The following is a 23901-nucleotide window of genomic DNA, read 5'->3' as shown; positions in this document are numbered from 1 at the left end:
TCCTGCGTGAAAGAGAGGCAGATGGATGGTGTTAGACGCTGATGGGAAACCACACTGACGAACACAGAGGAGCCCCTAAACGCTCAGTAATTATAAATCCTTTCCACTCCACAAAAAAAGCCACTTTGTGCCCCTGAATTAAGCCTCCTGGGGGGCAGCTGTGGTGGGGGAGGGGGGTTCCTCTCCCGTGGCCATATGTTTGTGGACATCTGAACACTGTTGGACTGGTCAGTGCGTCAGGTGGGGCTCGTGGCATTTGAGGCTGGGGGCGGCACTGGCTATCAATTAGAGGGGAAACAGTCCGGCCGTCACATACAAGCAGCCCTTGGAGATGTTCGTATGATGGAGGTCTTCACCCTCTCAGTAGGTAGAGACATCCAGCAGAGGTGGGCGCAGGGAGGGCCGGCCATCTGCCGTGACCCGCTGGAAGGTGAGGGGAAAGGGAAGAAAGAGGAGGTCCCTCAGCCCGGGTCTGATCTCGCACTGACGCTGAGCTTTATCGCAAAGTTTGAAGTCTAATCTTGAAAGTGTCGAGTCTGAACCCACAGGAGTGGAGCCTGATCGACATCACCGAACCTCCTCACACCCGCTGTAGCCATCAGTGCATGTTGGGAAATAAACTCCTTTTTTACTTAGACTCACAATAAACACCTTCTTTCATAGAGTTATCATGGTGTCACCACAAATGAGCCCCGTGTGTGTCCAGAAGCAACACGGAGGAGGTCCGTGTTGCAGGTCTAAAAAGGGCTGACCTCTGACCTCGTTTAACCTGCTGATGACTTTGAACCTAAACTTTGATCAGCCACTCGTGCCAAAAGTGTGTGGACAGGTGTTGCAAAGGCTGTCGATTTCTGATTCCCTGCAGAGCCCGTTAACCATTTTCAACAGAACGAATTATTATTGGTCATAATTTTAAGAAAATATCCGAGTGCAGTTTGTGCGACGGGCAGAACCTTTTCTCTTTGTTCTCCCCGCAGATTTCCCAACATGCCGCTCTCTGAAGAGGCTGGCACAGTTTTTGACATTGGCACAATTTTCAAGAAAGTACCAACCACACAAGAGACAGTTTGCAATTAAAATAAAAACTTTGCCAGTGTCATTAAAACTGAGATTTCTTTGTGCCCTTTGAAAGTTCTTCAAAGTTGTCTTCGGTATCAGGAATCAGTGTGAACATTGGGAAAAGAAAGAGCCCGGCTCGCTACCTCAAACAAGAAGCTTTAACCTTAAAGGAGAATAAATAAGAAGGCGCAGGAAGCGTTTGTGTACCTTACAGGCAGGACTCGGGGAACAGGGCGCTCCTCGCCTCTGGCTTTATATTTCTCGAGTTTGCTTGGTGCGGTTTAGAAATGTGCAGCGTGAATAATGAGGAAATTCTGTTTGTGCAATAAGACGTGGAGGTGACAGTTAACAGTCATGATTATTGGTTTCAAATGTCACGAGAACTCAATATTGTGACAGTGTGAACTCCACACCGACAGCATTTAAAACAACACATGCCAGTGTTTTACAAGTATAAATGGACCCGATTGTGCAGCCCTGTGTAGATTCACTGCTCGCTCCCATGACTGTTATATAATAAAAGGAGGTTAAACGCCTCAAGAATATTCCTATTCATCAGAACAAACCGGGGGCTGCCTATGGCTAAGCTTATCCTATTAAAGGCAGTCCAAAAATAAAATTACTTTTTTTTAAATAGAAAGCCCTTTCACTAAATCCCCATAAAGGATTTAACTTGCCAAATCAGCCATTTGGTGGAACCTTTTATCCAAAGCGCCTTACAGGAGAACGAGTGCATACGTTTGTAATGATGCCGGCCCGACTGTGTCGCATCCACACAGGGTGGCCTTATTCATGCTTTACGGTCTAACCGGTTAGATATACAACCCGTTTGTGTCTCTGAGACGCCTCAGCGATGGGGTTCCAGCAGAAGCCATGTTGGGTTTTTGGAGCTGGAGGTGACCTCGCTTGGTTGAGAGGGTGGCGTGCTAAATTATCAGCATCTAAAAACTGTAAAAATGCAACGCACACACACTGATACCTGCTGAACAAAAAACACCAGAAAAACTCCCATCAGTGGGATGAAGGCTAGCACGCGCCGCCGGGCTGGCACACACTTGTCCGTCAAAGTGGCCACGCCCATTGACTCCAGATGATGTTATAGCAAAAAAAGTTTGTGTACAGCTCACCTGTCTGAGGTGGACAAAGGTGGTCCTGCCTCAGTGTCTGTAAGGGTTTACTGGTTAGTCTTTGGGGACGCTCATATGGATCCTGCTGCTACGGGTAGACCATGAACTGTGAGTTCAAGGGTCAGGGTTTCAGACACGTGGCCGAGTTTTAAAAGCATGAAGGTGTTACGTGTACAGTCTTTGACGGCGTTTTGGCCACTTTGGTCAGTGAGGACACGGCTGTCGCCCTGGTGGGCGTATACAGGTTAAAAAAATGATGCTGTTGGCGATGCTTCCTCCATGGATCCGGCCGCCAACTCAGCAAACAGTCATCTCTCCGTCTTTTTTCTGGGACTTTAAAAGTAACAAAAGAACAAAATGAATGCTTGATTGTGCGTTTCGAAAGTCGTGACCTCCCGGGTTTATGACATCGGGATGTGGCGGCCGTGACAGCGTGACCTGTGACTTTGTGGCTCAGTGATACTTGCCCATGTTTTCTGGGTTATGGTGCGAGCCGTCGCGAAGCATAAACACTGCATCTCTCCCATCATCACACGCAGGGTGAAGGCAGCTCTGTGACACCTTAAGACTTTCCTCCTCCTTTAGCGCACTCCTTCTTGTTTTTCCTGTCGCCGGCATCTGCGGTTAAATGAGTCGAAGCCGCAAGGCGGCGGCGGCGCTGTTGGCATGGACGGGCTGCAGTGACCTATATACGAGTGAATGTAAGTCTGTGTCGGAGTTCAGAGTCTCTCAGGCTTATAGCAGCTCATGACTGGATGGAGACGGCGCCGTGTTAGCTGAGGACACGCGCACGTGAAGACACACGCCCACATATGGAGACATTCATGCACGCGTACGCTCAGAAATATGTACACGTGACAGGAGGACATGGGGGGAGAAACCAGACGTTAAATACGACACAGACACACTAGATCACAACGTATAGACGCACACACAGACACACGTGATGAGGCCAGATCTTAAAAAGGATCAACTTGAACACACACGGATGCTAATTAAACACACACAGATGTACACAGAGCGACTGTCTCATGCATGTTTTATTGACCCGGCTCGCTCCCTTTCTACACCTCCTCCGTCTCGCCTCCTCTCATCACTCGCTTCCTCTCTCTATACCTCTGCAAACCTCCCTTTTCATCTCCCGCTCTCTCGCTCCCTCTCTTCCTTTAATCTTCCTCTTCCTCTCTTGTTTTTTCCTGTTTCACCTCCTTTTGTCCTCCTCTGACCTCCCGGAGCAGAACAGATCAACCTGACAGGCCGGCCGAAGGAGAAGCGGAAGAAGAGAATTCACTTCCTCGCCCCCTTATCTCCTCATCTCCTCCCTTCTTTTCCTCCTCTTCCTCTCCATCCGCTGGCCCCTCTTGACCTCCTCTCTACACCTCCTCCTCCTCCTTGTCGCCTCCTCCTGACCTCTCCTCTCACTCCTGTTTTTCTCGCTCTCCTCCACCCTCCTGACCTCCCTCCTCTTCGCCACCCCACCCCTCCTCCACCCTTCCTCCTCTCCTCCTAATTAGCACCTGAGCGTACAGGCCTGGTTAATATTCGGCGGCGAGGCGCTGCGACGGCAGAAGGGCACCTCGCCGTCTCTCTCTCGCTCTCCCTCCCTCTCTCTCCTGCGCTGCTGTTGCTATGGTAACGCCATGGAAATGAAGCACAGCGCTCTCTATCTCTCTCCTAATTTTTTTTTTTGCCCCCCTCTCCACCCCTACCTGCCTCCCCTCTTCCTCCCCCTTCACTTTGTAATGAGTCACTGCATCCATTAAATTTTAGGATGGAAGGACAGCGGGGCGCTCGCGAGGGCAAAGCGGCGTGCTCCGAGGCAGAAAACTCAAATTTGAGGCGTTAAAAAAACTTTTTTATTTTTCCTCAAAATAAAAGAAAAAAGTGTGTGTGTGTGTGTGTGTGTGTGTGTGTGTAAAACGTATAGTCATTGTGAGCTTTAATTATTTATCGGAGGCTCAGATGGATGTTTGCGATGAGTCTCTGCAACCAAGGACGGAGTTATTTTGTTGTTGATTTATTTATTTATTTAGCTCCTGACAGAGTTCACTGAACTGTGTGTGTGTGTGTGTGTGTGTGTGTGTGTGTGTGTGTGTGTGTGTGTGTGTGTGTGTGTGTGTTTGCTGGGGGTTTCGGGGGGTGTTTGGACCGAGGCCTTGGCCTTCATGAAGTTCTTTAAAGCTGCTAATTGTATTTCATTTATATTTCATGGTCGCGGGGGGGCCGACAGTTTGCTGTGGGAGAATTGATAGAATGTCAGGTGTGTGTGTGTGTGTGTGTGTGCTGCATTACTAAACCATGGCCGTGTGAAGCCGGTGGGTATTTGTGTGACTTTGTGTGTGTGTGCGTGTCCAGTCTGACAGCTGGAGGTCACGAGGATTTCATGTGTGTGAATCAGCATATTTGTGTGGCTCTTCATAGATATTCATGCTGTGTGTGTGTGTGTGTGTGTGTGTGTGTGTGTGTGTGTGTGTGTGTGTGTGTGTGTACACTATCTGCCATTTCACCAAAAACAACGCTCATTAAAACTCAAGTTTTCCGACGTTTCCCTTCAGCCGAGCGGTGTCACGCTTGTCGCTGATCTTGACCTCTGACCTCTGTAAACTCTGTTTCAGTGTGTGTGTGTGTGTGTGTGTGTGTGTGGCAGGAATACAGGCGTGTGTTTTCCTGTATAATATTGTCAGCGTGGAGCGATAAGTCGGGCGTCTGCCTTTATTTATTTAAATGTCAGGCAGTCGCAGCTGAAATGAAGCTAATGTGAGAGTGGAATTACGGGGCAACAGATTTATAATGTCAGATTTACTGGTGTTTATATTTATATTAGAGGCGTCCAATCCCCAGGGGCGCTGTGCGGGTCGATCCGGGTGATCCTTCCTTTGCGGCTCTGCGGCTAACGGGGAAAATGACGCTTAATTAATGGCAACAGCCTCTAAATTTCTCACCACAGAACCGATTGTCTTCCTCTGCTTCTCCCGCTCGTTCAGTAGCTGCCGATCGTCGCCTCCACCTTCTTTTCTTTGCTTTTTAAGACGAGCACAGAGCAGCACATCAGCCGTCCCTAATTAGCAGTGATTCCGTAAGTTCGGCCGATGCAGCGCGAGGAAGCCCGGCTGTGGTCGGGGGGAGAAGCGTCACTCGCACACGAGCCTCTGTGGTGTCAACAGCTCCTGACAGCAGCTTTTCCTGCTCGCATTAATAATGCAACACTTTCATAAGGTCCATCAGCATTTGGGGGCTAGGCTGTAACTCCACATGCTGAATCAATAAGTTATTTTCAGAAGTCTCGTTTTGAATGAGGTGAAAGGTCAACAGAGAGTCGAGTGTTTTACAAACAAGTACTCTTAGATGAAGGAGTAGTACATCAAAGTATACTTCAAGTACCAACAGTAAAAGTACTCATCATACAGAAGTCTGTGTTTCGTAGTTTTTTGGTCATAATTATTGATTTATCAGTGTAGACACTGACAATAATTCTGTTGATACAGATGATTGTTATTCATACAGGACCTGCTGTTAGATTTATATATGCAAGCCTGAGTAATAGTCTTATAATCTGCAGTGTGGAGCGAGTTTATTCCAGTTACCTCAAAATAAAAACCTGGAGAATGACCAACCCTGGAACTACGTATGAAACTACAATAACTCAGACATGCAGGACAAGGTGCAATATTTCTGTGTGTGTGTGTGTGTGTGTGTGTGTGTGTGTGTGTGTGTGTGTGTGTGTGTGTGTGTGTGTGTGTGTGTGTGGATCGATCTGTCTATTAGATATTATAATAATACTATGTTATTATGAACTATTATTATAATATTGATGTAAATGCACAGAAAAACTGCCAATATTAGAAATGAAGAAAAACATGAAGGTTATATATAAGGGGGGGGGGGGCAAACAGACGTCAGTAAAACTGATCATTTAAATCAAATATTACAATTTTTTTCCTTCTGTATAAAAAAATCATAAGAAATATTGTTTTTGGTTTTATTTTTTATTGGAAGGGATTCTCTGCTCCTGCACTTAAATCATATTTAATGGAAATTTGAGTGAAAAAATAACTTTTTTGTAACGAACTCCAGCTAACAGCAGGTTTCCGACAGACTGACGTCAAACAGGATCCACAGATTTGGTTTCATTGAGCTGGAATCAGATTTTTGTTCAGATCGGCTGTATCAGCGAGCCGTGGGAGCTCACGCACTGTAGGCGTGAGCTCAGCGGCGTGAGCTGCGTGCACAGACGCACGGCCTCAGGTCCGCACATCTTCGGTCGGCCTGTTCGGTTTCTGCTGGTTTTTCTGTCTGCGCGTAGAAACAGCTGCGAGTTCAAGCTGAACGTCACATCTGGATGGGTCAGGGTAAAATCAGCTGCGATGGCGTGCGGAGGCAGAAGCACTAAAGAAACTTCTGGACCTGCCTATCTGGAAAATAAATTCCACTAGAACCAAATTGATTTGGTTTCTATCCAGATGAATCATAATAGAAATAGACAGACGTTAATTAACCTCTTTATTGTTTTTCATGCGCCACGGGGATAATTACCTCGCCGTGGCAGAGGGAAAAAAGCCTGGTAGACCGAATGTGATGGATGATGTCAAACCTTCCAGTAGAAATAACAACTTAAATATTGAAGCACAAACGAGCCGTGATTGGAAACGTTTATGACGACAGTTCCACGTTTTTACAGAAAGAAGTTTCTAAATATTTTTCTGGGTCTAACGAGCCGATTCTTCTTCTGGTTCTTCTTTTGTTCCTTTAAATAAATTCATTTATTCTTCAGTGATTGTTTTAGATTTGTTGACAGTCCCCCACGCTGCTCCTTATGCTTCCCAGAATTCCCACCGGGAATCAGAAATGAAAGTAAAACTCGTGGATTGCGTCTCTGTTGTATTAAATTACCGCGGAGGCCCCGCTGACGTCAGGTCAGGCAGAGAGTTGGCAGCTGAAGAGACGTTAGATCAGTGACGGAGGGATGAATAGATGGATCGATGTCATTCGTGTTGAGCTCTCGAGGTCGACCTTGAGACGCTCAACGATACGAGAGTTTGGCCGGCTCCACGCACATCGCGGTCACGTGACCGAGAGCGCCGTTCCAATCGCCCAGCCAATCACCCGAAACCCAAACTGCACTCAAGGTTCTCTGCCAATGAAAAGACAGCTCTGTTCTCATCAGTGCATCAAATTGCCTCATAAGATCCATCGGTCATTAAGTCTCCGCTTCCATTTAACGCTTCCAAGTTGTCTAATGCTTAACGGGCCTTTTGGCCTTGGGCCGTGTTTCTAAGCGTGGACCTTTCTTTTCAAAATAAAATGCGCTCGCGCTCAGCGCTGCTTTTCTGCTCCTTTTGAGTCTGAGGCACACGGCACAAACGCTCGAATCAGAGCTGCCATTTTCACTTAATTTTACTTTATTCAGTTTTATGAGGTCATGCGATTGGTCCGTTTGTACCTTTTAACCTTTTAACAAGCTGGACAAACGTTAAATGGATTTGACAGGATAAAAGTTCATATACATCTGCAGACTAAGTTTAAAAAAGAATTGATTCCAGATCCGGAGCTGTGCGTGGGCGTGGCTCTTCTGAATAATCAAAGGCATGCATATTGATGTAAGGACAGAGGTTTATCAACTTGTCAGCACTTTGAGTCGAGCAGCTGATGTTCTGAACTTTCAGCTTATTGTTGGGGAAACGACATTAAAGCACAGACATGTACTCTGTGCGCTCGTGAAACTAACCTTTATAAATAACGCACTTTGACCTTTGGCCTGAAAGTAACAAAGCAAAAATAAACGCTCATTTGAGAAGAATAACGGGAGAGGCGCTGCGAGCTCGGCGGGTTGACTCCGGCGCCGCTCTGGCCCACTTTGAGCCGGGGATTGTTGGTTTTATCACCAACTCCTAACTAAGCCTTTCTGTACGTTACACAATACAAAGCAAACCAGAGTGCCCCGCAGTGAACTGGGTTTGGATCGAGGACACTGGTTAATAGGCTTGATGTGACGAAACCTGTGGGCTAACAGTGTTTCAGCAGCTTTACACGTTTTCATGGTCTGAAAACACAAAATTAGTAAATTTGAATTCTGAGCTTTACAGTTCAGGATTTAACAAAGTGACCTGTTCATGTTCGCTTCCAGCACTGGACGCTTGATGGGTGAGTCACAGGAGTTGTCTTTGTATTTTAGAGGTAGAACGTCCGCGGCATACGTTTTTACCCGTAACGTTGCACCGCACGCCCGCATTTACACGAAGTGGATTTCAAATGAAGCAAATAAGGATGTGCTGTCTCTCCAAACGCCACAGTACCAGAATGCATTGCATGCTGACAGATCCTGTGCAAACAGGCCATTACAGTTGAGCTTTACCGCCATCCCGCCGCCCGCCCGTCCGTTGTCAGTATGGCGGTACCTGTGTTTGATTTTGTTAGTGTCACCCAGACGTACTCGCAGCCCTGTTAGGACAGATTATCCTTCGGGCGGGAGTGCTGTTTTCCGTCTGTAATTTCATCATGTCAGTAATTCCTGCAGACTGCAGTAGCGGTGAAACATCTTTTATTGCCTCTCCTGTAAAGGGGCCAGCTAAAATAACCTGAGGTAAAACTAGTCGTGACGTCCTTTCAGTATGTTTCGCAGAACTCTTATATAACACGAGTGAGATTTGGATCTCTATAAGCTTAAGAGAAAGCTGCTGGAAATAGCCTGGCAGCTCTCAGAAGAGCTGGGTCATACTACCAGCTGTGTTAATGATGCATTAGCACCACGAGGTGCCCACACAAAGCCATCCTTTGATCAATCATTTAGCGTCCACACACTTATGTTAAAACACACACACAGAGCTGGCGGTTTTTGTGCTGCATGATGACTGTGTGCCTGAGGGAGGAGGGTCACGGGGACTCTGAAACCAGGACGCTTTTAGTTTCTGAGCGCCGCCGCCGCCTTTAAAGCTCCAAACTTTCAGTCCCCGGTGGTTCTTTCAGCCGCCTCATTTGCATGTTCCTCGCCTGCCTGTTAGTCACCGTACCTGGGAACACAGCGAGCGCGCCGGCAGCAGCGTCTTCCCAAAGGGACCATTAGCATGCCAGGTGTTTCAGATCTGTTAGGCATGTCCTGATCAGTCGGCATCAGTGCTAATAGTGGCCTAATTAAGCTGATTGCTCTGACCACTGTGCAACCAGCTCTTACATTACCCATGTGCTGTAGTCATTCTTATTGGTAGCTTTTATCTATGAACATAACTCGTTATTTTTATTTATCCGTTATCAATGTTTGAACCTTTTATTGTTTTATGTAAAGCACTTTGGTATGCCCAAGGCTTTTAAATGTGCTCTATAAATAAAGATTGTTGTTGTTGTTGTTACATTACACATCAGAGCTGTCCTTTTCCTCATTCTAACAATCGCACTTAACCAACAACTGGAAGTGTTGTGCTTGTCCTACCGCCGTCCCGCTGACCTGCACATGGTCGCATTAATCAACAATCAGAGGGAGAAACCTACGCGCAGGATCAAACGTAGAAACCGGTATCAGACAACTTCAGGCCTGCAGTCACAGCAGGACATGAGGTGTTTCCTCTGATTCGTTTCCACCTCCTGATGATGGTTTTATCCCATCAACAGCTTTCCAAACAAAATAAAACCAGTAAAGAGAATCTAACAGTAACTTTACAGCATAAAACCCTGAAAACTCTCAAAGGGTCCAAAAGAAAATGACTCATAGATTCTTATTGCAAATAAAACAGAAGCATCGTGACCTGATTCGGCCTGTAACCGTTCATGTTAGTGTGAGGGTCACATCTGTGAGGGCCTCAGTAATGCTGAACGATAGACGCAGTTTGCAGGAAACATGAACGTTGTGCTTTTCTGCACGTGCTCCAGCTGTGGGAGCTGTGGAACAGGAAGTATGACCGCACAGACTGTACTCTGTGTTATTTACATTTCCCACTTTGCTTCGTTTTGAAGCACACGAGTCACACTTTGATGTTTTGGAGACCATCCATCCACCCCGGCCTCCTCGTTCATCAATCACACTGCATCGTGATTACTGTAGCAGATTATAGTTTTTAATGTACTGCAGCAGGTTGCACCTCCTGAACTTTTGGGTGTTTTTATGCTGTCATCTCATTAGAAATGAGCCTTTTTGTTTCTGGAGGTCGTTTTGAAAAGTTTTATATATTTTTGTCTAAAAACTCAGAGATTTTATCAACTAAACTGAAAATATTAGAGGTTGATCTTTGGTTTGTGAAGTGGAGCTGTACTTGGAGACGTCTCTGTGCCTCATCCTCATGTCGGCTCACGTGTTAAAAACGGCTTCAGAGCTGCTTTGGGGGAAGAAAAAGTCATCTGAGCGAGTCCCCGAAGTCTGTTTTGGTCTCATTATGAATTACAAGCTGCCAGGCCAGCCCTACAGTAGTTTAGATCCCCGCTGATGACAAGACGCCTGCCGGTTCAGTTTGTTTGCAGCTGAGCTTCCTCTGTGCCAAAATGTACATCGCCTCCCTCCCCACGAGCCCTCGCCCCCTCCAGTTTGCCCTTGTTCCAGTAAAACGTCTTTAACCCCTCCTATTAGCACACTGGGCTCCTTCCAATCTGCCTTTCGTCCTCCTAATTTGTCATTTCATTTCCCAAGATATCTCCTCATTATCTTCTCTTTCCTCGCCGACTTGTTTTATGGCTTCCTCGACACCCTTTTCTCTCCAGCACGCCCTTCGCCGCCTCGACGTGCGAGCTGCGATGCAGTCAGTTAGATGGATGGATACAGTTTGCAGTTAGACTGACGGTTTGCCCTTGGCGGAGGTGAAAATCAGATCTTTTTTCCCCCGAACCCTGCTTCACCCCACCGATCGAGTTACTTGGTGTCACTTTCAGAGGAGAGTTCTGTGTCGTGGTGTTTAAACGCAGGGAATCCTGGGAGACTTTGTTGCCTCCGTCTAAAATTGATACTCTAATGTGCACCAATTAAAGGAGGGAACAAAGGTTTGCTTGTTTTTGATTGAGGAAAAACTCACCTGCCTCTCAAAAGGACAATTTGCCGCTTCCTGCAATTTGCAAATCACTGTTGTCACTGCTGCAGTTTTATTATTTCCTCAATAATTACGAAGCACTGCCGTGCTCCAAACAATCCCCTGCACACAAATACTGTACGAGTAATTACAAGCATGCACGGAGGCGAGCTCAGCCCAATAAAATGGGACGCAGCCAAGCGGCATATGACTCCCCTCGTCAGAAGTTGGCCCGGAGTCCTCGAGGCCGACCCAGTGATGCAGCAAAACATGACACTGCTGAGCTCTGTTTTTTTTACTTTTCTTTTTTCTTTTTTGCGAGCTGGCAGCCGCAGCGCTCTTCCTCGTCGACGGGAAGCGAGGCTGCCATCGCTGCTCGGATGAAAAGCTCGGGCCTGCAGCTCCGTCTGCCTCTACACTTCTTACTTTCCCTCGTCCAATCTGTTTTCTCCAGCTCTGTTTTCCCTCTCTGTCGCCCCTTTTCTCTCCTTCCATCCGTCTCATTTCTCTCTCCTCCCACACTCTCGTGTCCTTTCTCTCAACCTCTTTACTGCTAAGCACTCGCGCTTTCTTCCCTTCTTTTGTTTTTTTGGCTCCTACACACTCGTCTTCCTATACATGCACTCCCTGCTCTGTTCTCTCCAACTCCTCCCACACTCTTCTTTTTGTTTTATCTCCTTTACCGTCTCCCTCCCTCTTTTCCCACTTCACCTCTGGCAGCAGCTGGGTCTCTGGCCAAGTATTTTAAGCAAACGCACAAGGAGAGAGGATCTGAAAGGAGATTGAAGTATTTGCTAGAATTTGGCCCGTATTAGGGCTGCGTATTGATTGCTTTATTGGGTTATTAGTGCACCGTTTCCTGGAGTGCCTTTTAAGAGCAGCTTAACTCCCATTTTAGCGTAAACGCGCACCTGGGCATCTCTAAAAGCTGTGATCAGCTGCTTGCTCTCACAGGTTAGGGCGGACCGATGCTGCAGCAGGTTATCCTCCGTGTCTGGAAATGTGGGTGTGGCTCAGATTGGAGCGTTGCAGTTTGTGTGGGTGTAAAGAGCAACAGAGCGTTTCTGCAGCCTCTCTTTGAAGGTTACTGGATGTATTTCTGCGTTAAACTATAAAATCCTAATTTAATGGACACAAAGTGTTTAATCAAGCCTCATTAAATAACATGTAAGTGCAACTCGCCTTTAAAGCAGGGGTGAGCTGGCTGGGTCAGTAAAACGATGCACGATGCAAATATTCCAAATTTTTTCCCGTTGAGCGTAAATAAATGTGTCTCCTGAAGCGGAGCCAAGATTTTATAAAAGCTGGAAGCAGGTGAAAAACAACCGCTGCCACGCTCGGTTTAAAATTAGCCAGACGACAGGTTGTTGGATTATTTTTCTCATTTAATGAGTATTTCATTAGCAAACAGATGACGAACGGCACGAGATGTCTGTAGAAAAACGTTTCTCCAGCCTCATTAAACTCACGTTACAGTTTGGGATCCTGTGAAACGCTCAGATACGTCCGCGAGGCCTGAACCGGACACTTCAGCGTGTTCGACCCCCTGTTTTAGAGTCTCTCCCGTGCCCCACGCCAGACTTTTGTATGGTTATGTTTTTACATCCTTCACTGCATCTTCCCTTCAGATGCAGGGTCGGTGGTTCAGTCATCATTGGTGCCGCACGGCGTGAAGGTCCTGGGTTTGAGTCCCGGCTGAGGCTCTCTCCTCGTGCCTGTGTGGGTTTCTTTTCACAGAGGAAACACTGTGGATGTGTGGGCGGAGATGGCTGGTAGAGAAGCGTCGCGGCGAAGCAGGAAGTAAACGGTGATGTGGCGTTCGGCTCGTTTCCAGCTCCGTGTTTTCAGTCTCAGACTGAGCCACGTCTCTTACGCTGGGACCTGGTACAGCGCTTTGGTCCATTAAGCTAATATTCTTCTGATTGGTCGCCCCTCTTAAACGGTGGGTGGGGCTTCTGTGGCTGAGATGACCATAGTAGAAGTCCTCACACAGACTTCACTGATAATTGAGCACCAACACAGATTTAAATCGGGAGAAGCAGAACGGGCCTGCCCTTTACTCCTATCAGTCATTTTTAAATCATTTCCAAGTGAAACTTTTTAAACTCGTGAACTCTGCGGTACTCGGGCGCTACAGGCTACAGGTCCTCACAGGCCCCTGTGGTTACCCAGTAACCGAGACCTGACCCAGGGACTTGAGTTGGGCTGGGTCCAAAACCATATTCAGTCTAATCAGGTTGCGCGGGGTCGGGTCATGCTGTGCTGCAGCAGGTTTTAGAGGCAGACGGAGGGAGGAGGTGGACTCTGGATTGCATCTATTCGCCCCGCGGTGCGTTCGGTTCTTTCCAACGAGGTTTGGGACTGAAATTTTGAACTCCTCGAGGCGAGCGCGTCGGACACGTTTGGGTTCGAGTCGTTTTTTTATGAATTGATTGTCGGTGTTTTTATGCTCGTTGTTTGAGGAAACGCCATTAGCCGAAGCGTGCAATAAGCAGCAATGTAAATGCATGAGATTTATAATAACATAGGATTAGTTCAGTCTCATTGCACAGTGCAACAATTCAGACGGGCTCTGGATACTCTGCAGCTATAAAATGTGTCTCCCGTGCAGGCGATGAGAAGCTGATCAAGGCTGCGAGAGCATGAAATATGTCCAGCATTAAGTGACACATGGGACAAATAACAGCTTGCCCAATACTAATTAAGTGTTGAAGTACCCATTTTTTTCCCTGGCAAATGTGTTTTTCCCCCAACTGATTGGGGCACCTTTTCAAAGCTTCAACTTTCCTGATAGAAAGTGCACCAAAACCTCATTTTATTATCCGTTAAAATTTTACTGTCAAATGGAAATGTTTTCGTCGTCCTCTCATCTCTCTCGTTCTCTTCATCTGCTTTCGATTGTGCCTCTTACTCTCTGTTCCTCTGCTCTCTGCTTATCTTTCCCCGTCTCCCTTTTTCTTCCTCCTGAAACACTCTGTTGTCCCTTTCCTCTCCTCCTCCTCCTCCTCCTTTATGTTTATCTGCCTTCTTTTCTCGCTCTTCTTCTCCTCCATTCTTTCGCCGCCGTCTCTCTCTTTCTGTCTGCCAGGCCATGGCCTAGTTAAAACGTCTTCTGCTTTGTGCCTGTTCTCTTTCATTAGCTTGGAAGTTTTCAGACTCTCCCTTCTTTCTTTTTCCCCTTATCTCTGCGCGCCTTCGCCATTCTCTCTCCTCTCTCTCCTCCCATTTACCTGCTTTTTTCCTTTTGTCCTCCTTTTATTATTGCACTCTTCTGTATTTATTCACACCTATCTTCCTCTCTCTCCCCGTCTGTTTTTACCTCACTTTCTCCGTTCCATTGTGTGGATGATAGCTGTCAGGAGATCTCATCACTGAGTCTCTCTTATTACATGATTACAGGGTAATTATCCTGTGAAGTTGTCTTTGCCCGAATCTATGAAAGGCGCTTAATGTCTTTTTAATGGGGTTTGGAGTTTGGAGACTTTTTTTTGTCTTTTGTAGTTGCCGTGGACGTCTTCAATTTATCGCATTTACATGTGATTGGCCTGGAACGGCGTGTCCTGATTAAGTGGCACTCTGATTCATCATAATTTTCGAGCGTGGCGTCTCGAGTTGTCAGCCGGACTTCCTTTATTTTTAACTTCTGGCCTTCTGGTGTTGTCAGCAAACGCTGTCGCCTGCCAGGGCCTGATTAGACCGGACCCGACGGAGCCAGTGCGATGCTAAGATGAGCGCCAACAGGCCTGACAGACCTGGCTCGGACATTACAGGAAAGGAGACGCAAAATATCACGTCGCTAATTAAGCTTGGAACCTCCCATCTTTGGATGGGGAGTTACAAAATGATCAGATCTGCTCCAGAGGGTTTCGCCATGACTTGTGGGCAGTAAAAATGGCTGACTTTGTTTCCCTAACATGGTTATAGGTACTCTTCATACGGGAATGCTTGAAATTATTAGCCTTGCAGAGCCTGCGAGAAGCATCTAGAGGTCAGTAGAGTAGTAATTACGCTCTCTAGTAACCATAGGAGCAAGTAATAAGTCCCTGTTTGAATTACAGATGTATGGGAAAAATCAACATCTAGGCCTGATAGTGCCATAAACCTGCGTTCTTTCTTTTGGCCCGCAGGGGGCGACTCCTCTAGCCTGTGGCCCTCGGCTCACTTGATCTGCGGCCTCAGTAACACTTTCCTGATGAGTTTGTGGTCTCCGGCGCTAGTTTCATGTCTCGCTGAACAAACATTAACCTCGTAAAGTTTTTGTCCCATTCCAGTAAAAACTTAACGGGCCTACCGTCTGACTGTCAGGTGTGTGGCCACGGCAAACATTAAGACCGGACTTTAATAACCGATAGGTGACTACATCCATGCATGTTAGAGAAAACACTAGCATGGACCGTTCCAAGTTCTCCATGTGCAAAAAAGCAAAATAAAAGTTTTCCCGTCCTTCCCATGGCTGGACTTAATTTTCTTTGTGTAAGCTTTCATCAGTCTGCATGCTTTGGGACTTTGTGGTGGTAGTTTTTAAGTTTAGCCCTGGCAGATTCACAGTGACAGCTTTCCCAGCTCTCCGGATAACTATTGATGAAAACTTGACTTTAGAAAAGGGTCAGGCCTTTAGTGTCCAGTCTATGGACTACACAGTTCTAGATAGAGTCTGTTTACGGTCGACAAATCCAGAAACCTGTTGTGTGTTTAAACCACCCGTCATCAGCATAAACAGCTGTTTGACGCTGGTAGGCAGCGTCTCTGGTTTGCAGTGCTGACTTTGTGGGTTTAGCTCGGTCTGGCTGCAACAATTATATAGTTAATATAAGATGATTCAACCAACGAGCAAGTGTGTCCTACAACTCGTTTTTTTTCCTCATGCAATCATAAAACTTTGGTTCAGAGGACATTTTTCACTGTGCACTCGGTCAGTTTCAAACTTTAGTCGAGGTGTCCGTATTTTAGCCACTGGGGATCTGGACAGCAGGCGGTAACGCTGATGTTTGAGCCGTTTCCAGTTCATGGCAGGTCTGTTCGGACCAACCAGAGCAGCTTTCACCCTCTCAGCTCAGGGTGAAAGTTTGGATAGTTTTTCAGACCTTGGCACAGTAGCTGCACTTCCTGAGAAGAAACAGTGGATTGAACGGATGATCTTGGAACATGCAGTCCTTTAGAAACGACTCCAAGATATCCCTGACTTATCTAAGCTCCCCAGATTTTCACATGTCGCCGTGCATCAGTCAGTCGAACGATTTCCCTTTATGTGTTGGCACAGAGACTCGACCGTGGCTGGTTAGGACATCTAAGTGGGTGTATAAATGTTCTTGACCTCGTATATATTATTTTCACCCTGTGTTTATTTCAGGAAATCTAAAATAAATTAAAACTTGTTCACTAAATTATTGAGTTTGTTTCTTTTTCTCATAATCTTAGAGGTTGTGAAATAATTCAGCTCCAGAAAAAGTTCTCAGAAATTGTGAAATATGAAAGCATTACTAAAACATTCATGTCCAAGATGATAAACTTTTGATTAAAACTGTATCCCTATAAGTGATTCTCTCCACTCTTTTTTCCTGTTCCTGTGCTGATTTCACCTCAAACAAAGGATGTTTCATCAAAAAGGCTTGTTTACCAAAGTGCAGATTATCTAGTTTTCCCCTCTTTCTTTCATTGCCCATCATGCACTTTCCCTGTTGTTTATCCTGTTTGGAGTGAACATCAGACACAAACATTATTATAGTGACGTCTTTCTCTCTCCGACATGTTTTTCTCAGATTTTTAGCCCTTTCTAAGTGGCTTCCTCACAGCTCACTGAACACAAACAGTATTAATGTGTCGTTTTCTCTCTTTGTCTTCGTCCCCGTGCAGCTTGAACGCCGCTGCTGTCTGTGATGCCCTCCCATGACGCCGAGGTCGGTAGCTGACACTGCCAGTGAGCGGGAGACGCCACTGCACAACCGGTCCTGGGCCAGCGCCGTCAGCCGGTTCTCGCCCTCCCTCTCACACACTGGAGACTCCACATCCAACCGCCTACCACTTTCCACAACCACCTGCTCCGTTCCGCCCCAGTAAAGACCCCCCAACGCAGACACGCTGACGTCCTCGACCAGCACCAGCAGCAGCAGCAGCAGCCAAAAACAATATCGTCAACACAATCAGCAACACCAGCACCACCATCATCACCAGCAGCAGCAGCAGCCGCAATCATGTCCAGTCGTAGAAAGTCCTCCACCCCCTGCATGGTCCGGGTCATCAGCGACCTGCCTGATGAACAAGATGACCCGGAGGAGGTGATGGACATGGAAATATTGGCAAGCAAAGATGTGAGAGAAAATGAACCACCTGAATCTGCGAAAAAGAGTCAAAACCTCATGAAGGATAATGGAGATAATCCAGACCGGAAGGCATTTCCAAAACACTTAGACAAAGAGCAGCAGTCTGGATGTGAAGATCACCCCCCTGTCATCGAAGATGTAGAAGCCAGAGGGGGGAAGGACAAAGAAGCGCCAGAATCAGACCCGGTGTCCCAGAAGAAGCAGGGAAGAGGTTACGAGTGCAAATACTGCCCGTTTTCGACGCAGAACCTGAATGACTTCAAAGAACACGTGGACTCGAGCCATCCTAACGTCATTCTAAATCCACTGTACCTCTGTGCTGTCTGCAACTTCAACACCAAGAAGTTTGACTCGCTCACAGAGCACAACGAGAGCCGGCACCCAGGTGAGACGAACTTCAAGTTCAAGAGGATAAAAATGAACAATCAGACTATCTTAGAGCAGACAATCGAAGGCAAGGACAATTCAGCTGAATGCGACGTGACAAATGAAAAAGGTGAAAGCCACAGTAGCTCTGTGTTTCCACCTTGCATATCTACCACAGTGAAATCTCCGGGTAGTGTGCACACGCTCTTTGGAGGGAGCGAACTGAAAAGCCAGCTGGACGGTTTGATCCAGAAGGACCAAATCACAGCAGTGAACATCAACGGAACAGTCATCATCCCTGAACCCACCATCGTCCAAGGGCTCTCCCATGTCACCCCAATGCTCCAGCGTCCACCCAACTTTAACTCTGTACCAAAAATAGCCGTTCCCTTGAACACCACCAAATATAACCCTTCTTTAGACAACAACCTGACGCTGATCGCCTCCTTTAATAAATTCCCATACCCAACGCATGCTGAGCTGTCATGGCTTACAGCTGCCTCCAAGCACCCGGAGGAACAGATCAAAGTCTGGTTCACTACCCAGCGGCTGAAGCAAGGTATCACTTGGTCCCCAGAAGAGGTGGAGGAAGCCAGGAAGAAAATGTTTAATGGCTCCATCCCTCCTGCTCATCACACGTTCACCGTCTTGCCTACAAGCCCCATCTCTCGGCCGTCTGCCAAAGCCTCACAGCAGCCCATCGTCCACACGACAGTCGAGCATCTCGGTCACGTCCGGACGACTGCGCCCAATGGGCTAACTGTAGTCACCACAAACTCCCCGGCAGGCTCTAGCCACTCCCTTAAGCGACCCCTGCCGACACAGCTGTCAACAGTGTTTGAGTCCAAGCGACCCATCATGGCAGTGGCGCCCCACTCTGGTGACCCTAAAGACAAGGTCCTAATGGCTCCTCCCCCACCACCTCCTCCCCCAAAAGGCCGCCTCCCAATGGCTCCACCTCTTGTTCCCGTGGAGATGAAAAGACCTGTAGCAGTTCCTCTGGTTACCACAGAGATGAAGAGGTCATCCGCTGCTGTGCCTTTAATGCCACCGCCTCCATCGTTGTCATCATCATCTTTGTCTTCCAAAGGGAAGATTCTCTCGGCGTCAGGAAATCCCAAAACAAAGCCGGTGGTGTCTCTGCCCTCCATAGTCTTTCCAGAGTCGTTAACAAGGCCAATGATTGCCCCCCCACCGATCTCTGTCTCTCCGTTCAGAAACAGTTTACTTATTCCCCGTACCGTGCCCGTCCCTTCCAAAGAAAAACACCCCAGTTCTCACAATTTGCCAGCTTCTGATTTAAATTTGCCGAACTCCCCTCCGCTCATTACTTCACAGGTAAGGAGGCCGACAATTATCCAGTCCATCCGTGCTCCGGCTAAAGCTCCATCCCAGATTTCAGCGTTCTCCTTGGATGGCAAGAAATTAAAAGAGCAGCAAGGAGTGGAGCTGAAAGCCAGCTACCCCAGAGGAGACAAGGTAGTCAGTCCTCTGCCAGAGGCCAATGGAACGTCTCGAATGGACGGGAAATGGCCCTTTGATCAGACCTCTCCTGGTCACAATAATGGAATCTTACATTTGGACGGTGGGGACATCCCAGCAGTACCAAAACCAGATTTTCAACATAAGTCCTCGGTGCTGACCCAGTTCCCCTTGCTGGAGAGGATGAAAGGAAAAACGGCAAAACAACTGAAGATCTTGGAGGAGAACTTCTTGCGGAACAGCTTTCCTACACACAGCGACGTGGATAATCTGTCGGCCATAACCCGCCTGTCTCATCAGGAAATCGACAGCTGGTTTGCAGAGCGCCGCGCGCTTCGTGACAACCTGGAGCAAGCCCTTCTGAACTCCATGGGCACTAAAAGGATGGGCGGCAATGGCATTGGTGCCATCACTGAGAAACAGCTACATCAGCACCAAGCACTGCAACTGAATGGGATTCACAAACCAAGCACCGGTGTAGGCCTCCTTAAAAGCCCTCCACCAACTTCACACCCCCTGTCCATGATTGCTCCTGGCACCATTGCACCTTCCGTCCCCAATCTGAATTCCTGCTCAGTGCCTCCAGACGGCCGATCCCTGGCGCTCCTCAAGGACGATTTTGCTCAAACGCGGTGGCCTTCCCCTGAGGAGTTCAGCCAGCTGGAGGGTCGGACAGGACTGGCTCGCGGAGAACTGGCCCGCTGGTTCACCGATAGTCGGCTGCAGAGCGGCAGCATGGACTTGGCAGAACTTTTTCACAACAATGGCGTGAATGGAGGACAGGGGCTGCCTATGTGTTCCCCTGAAAACATTCCACCCAGCATCATCCAGCGCTGTCAGGAAGGAGCCGTAACAAACAACAACAGTAAGGTGCTGGAGGTTGAGATGGGCTGGCTGATGGACCAGCGCACCAACAGCCTCAACAATCAACAGCACGATGAGCTCCAAGACCAGTTTGCTGGCAGGTACTTAATTCACAGTTCTTTACTTTGACATGTTTTCTGTTTAGAAGAAATACACAGAATATAAAGTGGTTTTCCTCATACAGTCCAAGAGATGGCCTTATGGGTAGGGTTAACTAGGTTTTAGCCACATGCTAAACAATCATAGATTCAGAAATGAGAAGATGTTTGCTTTTAAAAGTTATTTTAAATTATATTTTAAGAGTTCCATTTGGGTTTGCCAAATAGGTCAAATAAATAATTGAAAGGCAATCTGTTGTTAGCGGTTAGCCTCTTAGTCACCTCCAGACCTGGACCACTACAGACAATGGATTAATAATAATGGAGTGGATTTCTATAGCGCTTTTCAAGGCACCCAAAGCGCTTTACAATGCCACTATTCATTCACTCTCACATTCACACACTGGTGGAGGCAGCTACAGTTGTAGCCACAGCTGCCCTGGGGCAGACTGACAGAAGCCAGGCTGCCATATCGCGCCATCGGCCCCTCTGGCCATCACCAGTAGGCAAGTAGGGTAAACAGGGACACAACGACCAGGACAGAGAGCCCAGGGATCAAACCGGCGACCTTCCGGTTACAGATGCGATTCCCAACCCCCTGAACCACGGTCACCCTTTCATTCAGACCCATCCATGGTTAGGGTAGGGTTTTATTTTAACCTCATGCTGAATAGGCAAATTTTCAGAAACCTAAGTTAAAAATTTTGGAAGGATTTTTTTATGAAAAGCATTTTCATTTGCTGTGGATGTCAACCTTATGAGGTATCGTCTAAGTACCACTAATTTTGAAAGTTGAAACTTTACCAGCTAAGAGTCCATGGTTTATTTCCCCTTGACGACTTTCGGTTCACGTTTTGCCGGATAGTACGTTTCAATCCACTGGTAGCCACTGGTCGTAAGTGGAAAGGTGTGTATTTTGCAAGCATTCGCGAGGCTTTGATGGAATATGCTAGCATCAAATTGGTCACAAAGAGGTCCACAGTGCTGCACTGAAAACCTCCTTAGAATTGTTTTGGTCTCTAACAGGTTGCTGCAGTTGTCTGTAATTTGCATGGAAGCCACAGACTTGTCTGTAAACATTTACCAGTTGGTGGCTTCCCTACAGACCGGCCTGCAGGCCTGTGTAATGAATGTTGAAACCCTTTGTTTAACCAGTCATGCAGGCAGATAAAATTACTGTGAAATGTTTACGATTACATTTTTACATAAAGCAAACAATCAGAATAAAGAAAACTAAACTGTTAATGGAATTTAAGCTGCATGTCGTTCTCCATTTATCTGCCCTCGTTTGATCTACAAGAAGGTTTTAAAGGTTTTAAAGCGGAGTGATGGCTATCATGATTCAGCATCAACAAGTTAATCAAGACATCAATACGAGTCTGTGAAAACACAAAGAAGGAGACGCTCAGTCTCAGCCCGGTGTGTCGATCAGAGATGTGATTTAAGGTTTCAGTCTTACATTTGAGAAGCGCTTTGATTCGGTGAGAACAGGATGAAGATATAATGTGGAAGTTTTTCTGCTTTTGCTTTTTTACTGAAATGTTTTTAAAAGCAGGTCGTGTAGTGAAGGACTCTTACAATGCTGCGTAAGTATATGTAAAGTGACTGAATAATTTGCCACAATTGGCAGAGAAACAGCAAATTAAGCCCTGAAATCACGGATACGTAGTCCTACACTGACAGCTGCTGACAGCCCTCTATAATTCCCCCGTTTCTCAGTGTGACCACCTCCTTTATTATGTAGATGAAATGATGGAAATGAAAATAATTTTTCATAAAGAGTCGAGTCAATCTTATTCCTATATCCCAGTCACCAAATTCCACCTCGCTCCTTCGCTTCTCCTCGATAATTCGTGCAGTCAGTGTTTACCGAACTGCACCCCTGGTACTTTCAGCACCGTTTTCTACCCACTGGCACCTTTTGTGGTGACCTGTGCAGCCAAAGTAAATTTGCGCTTCCCCTCGGCGGGCTTGTGCTGCTGTTTTCTAGTTGCCACATTAACATTGTTTTCAGGACATTAACCTACAAATCTACATGACTCTATTTAGTCTGCCTCTCCTTCAAGGAGCTTGGGACATGTTTGGCCAAATAACACAGCCATTACGTTGGAAACCAATATCTCCACTATAATTTGGGCAAGCCTTTTATTCTTCCCGTGAGCCTGCTCCGGGTTTCTGGCTCAGCCTTTGAAAACACCACGGCGTGAACCTGCACTGACAGCACACTCGAATCCTTCTGGCTGCTGTTTATTTCATAAACTCTGCAACAAAGCGCGCCGAGTGACGTGCGACGTACAGCCGAACAATGCAGAGCGATAAAGGAAACTGTCAGCGGCGCTCAGATGGGAGTTCGGGGTTAATCGCGTTCTTTTATTTGCCGATGTAAAGCCTGATTTAAAGCACGAACGCGCAGCTCGTCTCAGTGTTTCCGTGGCTGTGACAGAGGCTCGTCATGTGTGGGTTCGCTCTGTTTCCACAGAATTTCCTCCTTCAGTTTTAAATTATTGCGGTGATTAGTTTCTCCTCGTTATAATTAAAAACGCTCCACTTATGACCCACTCGCGTTAAATACGATTGTGCACAATCACCTCAGTGGCATCTCAAAAAACCTGATTGACAGTTCTTGTTGGTGCTGAAGGACAAACGACTGATTTTTAGTCCAGTTTCTTTGTGTGGGCTGCTCGCACTTTCACCTTTCTTTCATGTTTGCTTCACGTGTGGCTGCTCGTCACTGAGACACTGGAACTAAAACACTTAGTTTCCTTTAACAGCTTCAGGCTGTTTTTAATGACGAGAAAATCTAAACCTTCAACAATCTTAGGCCCAGGACGGCATTTATGCTTCCCCTCCCATTAATTTCACATTTTTACCTCACCGTTAATTATTTTTTAATCTTTTTTTATTGTTTTATTTATCTTGAACAGACAGCATCATTATAGGACTGGTCGTCACTACGTGACTCTAACGAGACGGGTGAAAACAGCGACAGGAGCCCTGTCTTCAGGGCTACAGAGAAAATTATTCTGAAAAATGTCTGCGTTGGTTTTTCTCAGATGTGAAGTGCAGATGATAACTAAGAGTAACACTGAACACAGGTTTTAACTGCTGGCTGCACCAAAGCGTCCCCAGCAGAGCTCTGTGGGCACTCGTTAAACTCCTAAAGCGTCCGTGATCCCACATCAGTCGACTCTCTCGCTGTTTAAAATGTTAAAATGTATTTCCTGCTATGTGTTCCATCTAACGTGACGCTCTCGGTCCGACAGACTGAGGCAGCAGAGCGTGGCGGAGCTGAAGAACGGGGGACAGAACGGGGGCGTCCTCGGAGGAGTGCGGGAGGTGTTCGGGACCTGGCTGGAGGACTCGAGGCGAGGGCGGGAGCTGCTCGTGGACAGAGAGAAGAAGATGGCGGAGGACGCGTCTGGGAGGCTGACCGGATAAACGGTGAGTTTGAGTTTCAGCGTGTTTCGGTGTCAGCAGCTGTCCTTGGATCCGCGGGCCTCGCTGAGCCTGTGAGGTTCGTTTCATCGATGCTTCGTGTTTTATTTGTGCTCCTGCTCGCCGATCAGAGGATGCTGCTGAAATGCTCCAGAGTCATTTCTGA

At 47.0% G+C, this 23901-nt stretch overlaps 1 protein-coding gene across 2 annotated transcripts in view; it reads left to right on the top strand.

Moving 5' to 3' along the window:
* LOC146643049 (zinc fingers and homeoboxes protein 2-like) overlaps positions 1–23901 on the top strand; it is a 129300-nt gene that overhangs the window by 90913 nt on the left and 14486 nt on the right. For both annotated transcript variants that reach the window (XM_085395675.1, XM_085395676.1), the window contains exons 3-4: positions 17024–20303; positions 23564–23741. In XM_085395675.1, coding sequence (XP_085251801.1) covers positions 17362–20303; positions 23564–23738 — 3117 coding nt within the window. In that variant the 5' untranslated portion in view covers positions 17024–17361 and the 3' untranslated portion in view covers positions 23739–23741. The remainder of the gene's footprint in view (positions 1–17023; positions 20304–23563; positions 23742–23901) is intronic.

The sequence above is a fragment of the Rhamphochromis longiceps genome, linkage group LG22 (assembly GCF_057381845.1).
Source record: "Rhamphochromis longiceps isolate RC_006_pf linkage group LG22, R_longiceps_female_GT1.1, whole genome shotgun sequence".
Classification (NCBI taxonomy): Eukaryota; Metazoa; Chordata; class Actinopteri; order Cichliformes; family Cichlidae; genus Rhamphochromis; species Rhamphochromis longiceps.
This window is presented reverse-complemented; position numbering and strand designations above follow the sequence as displayed.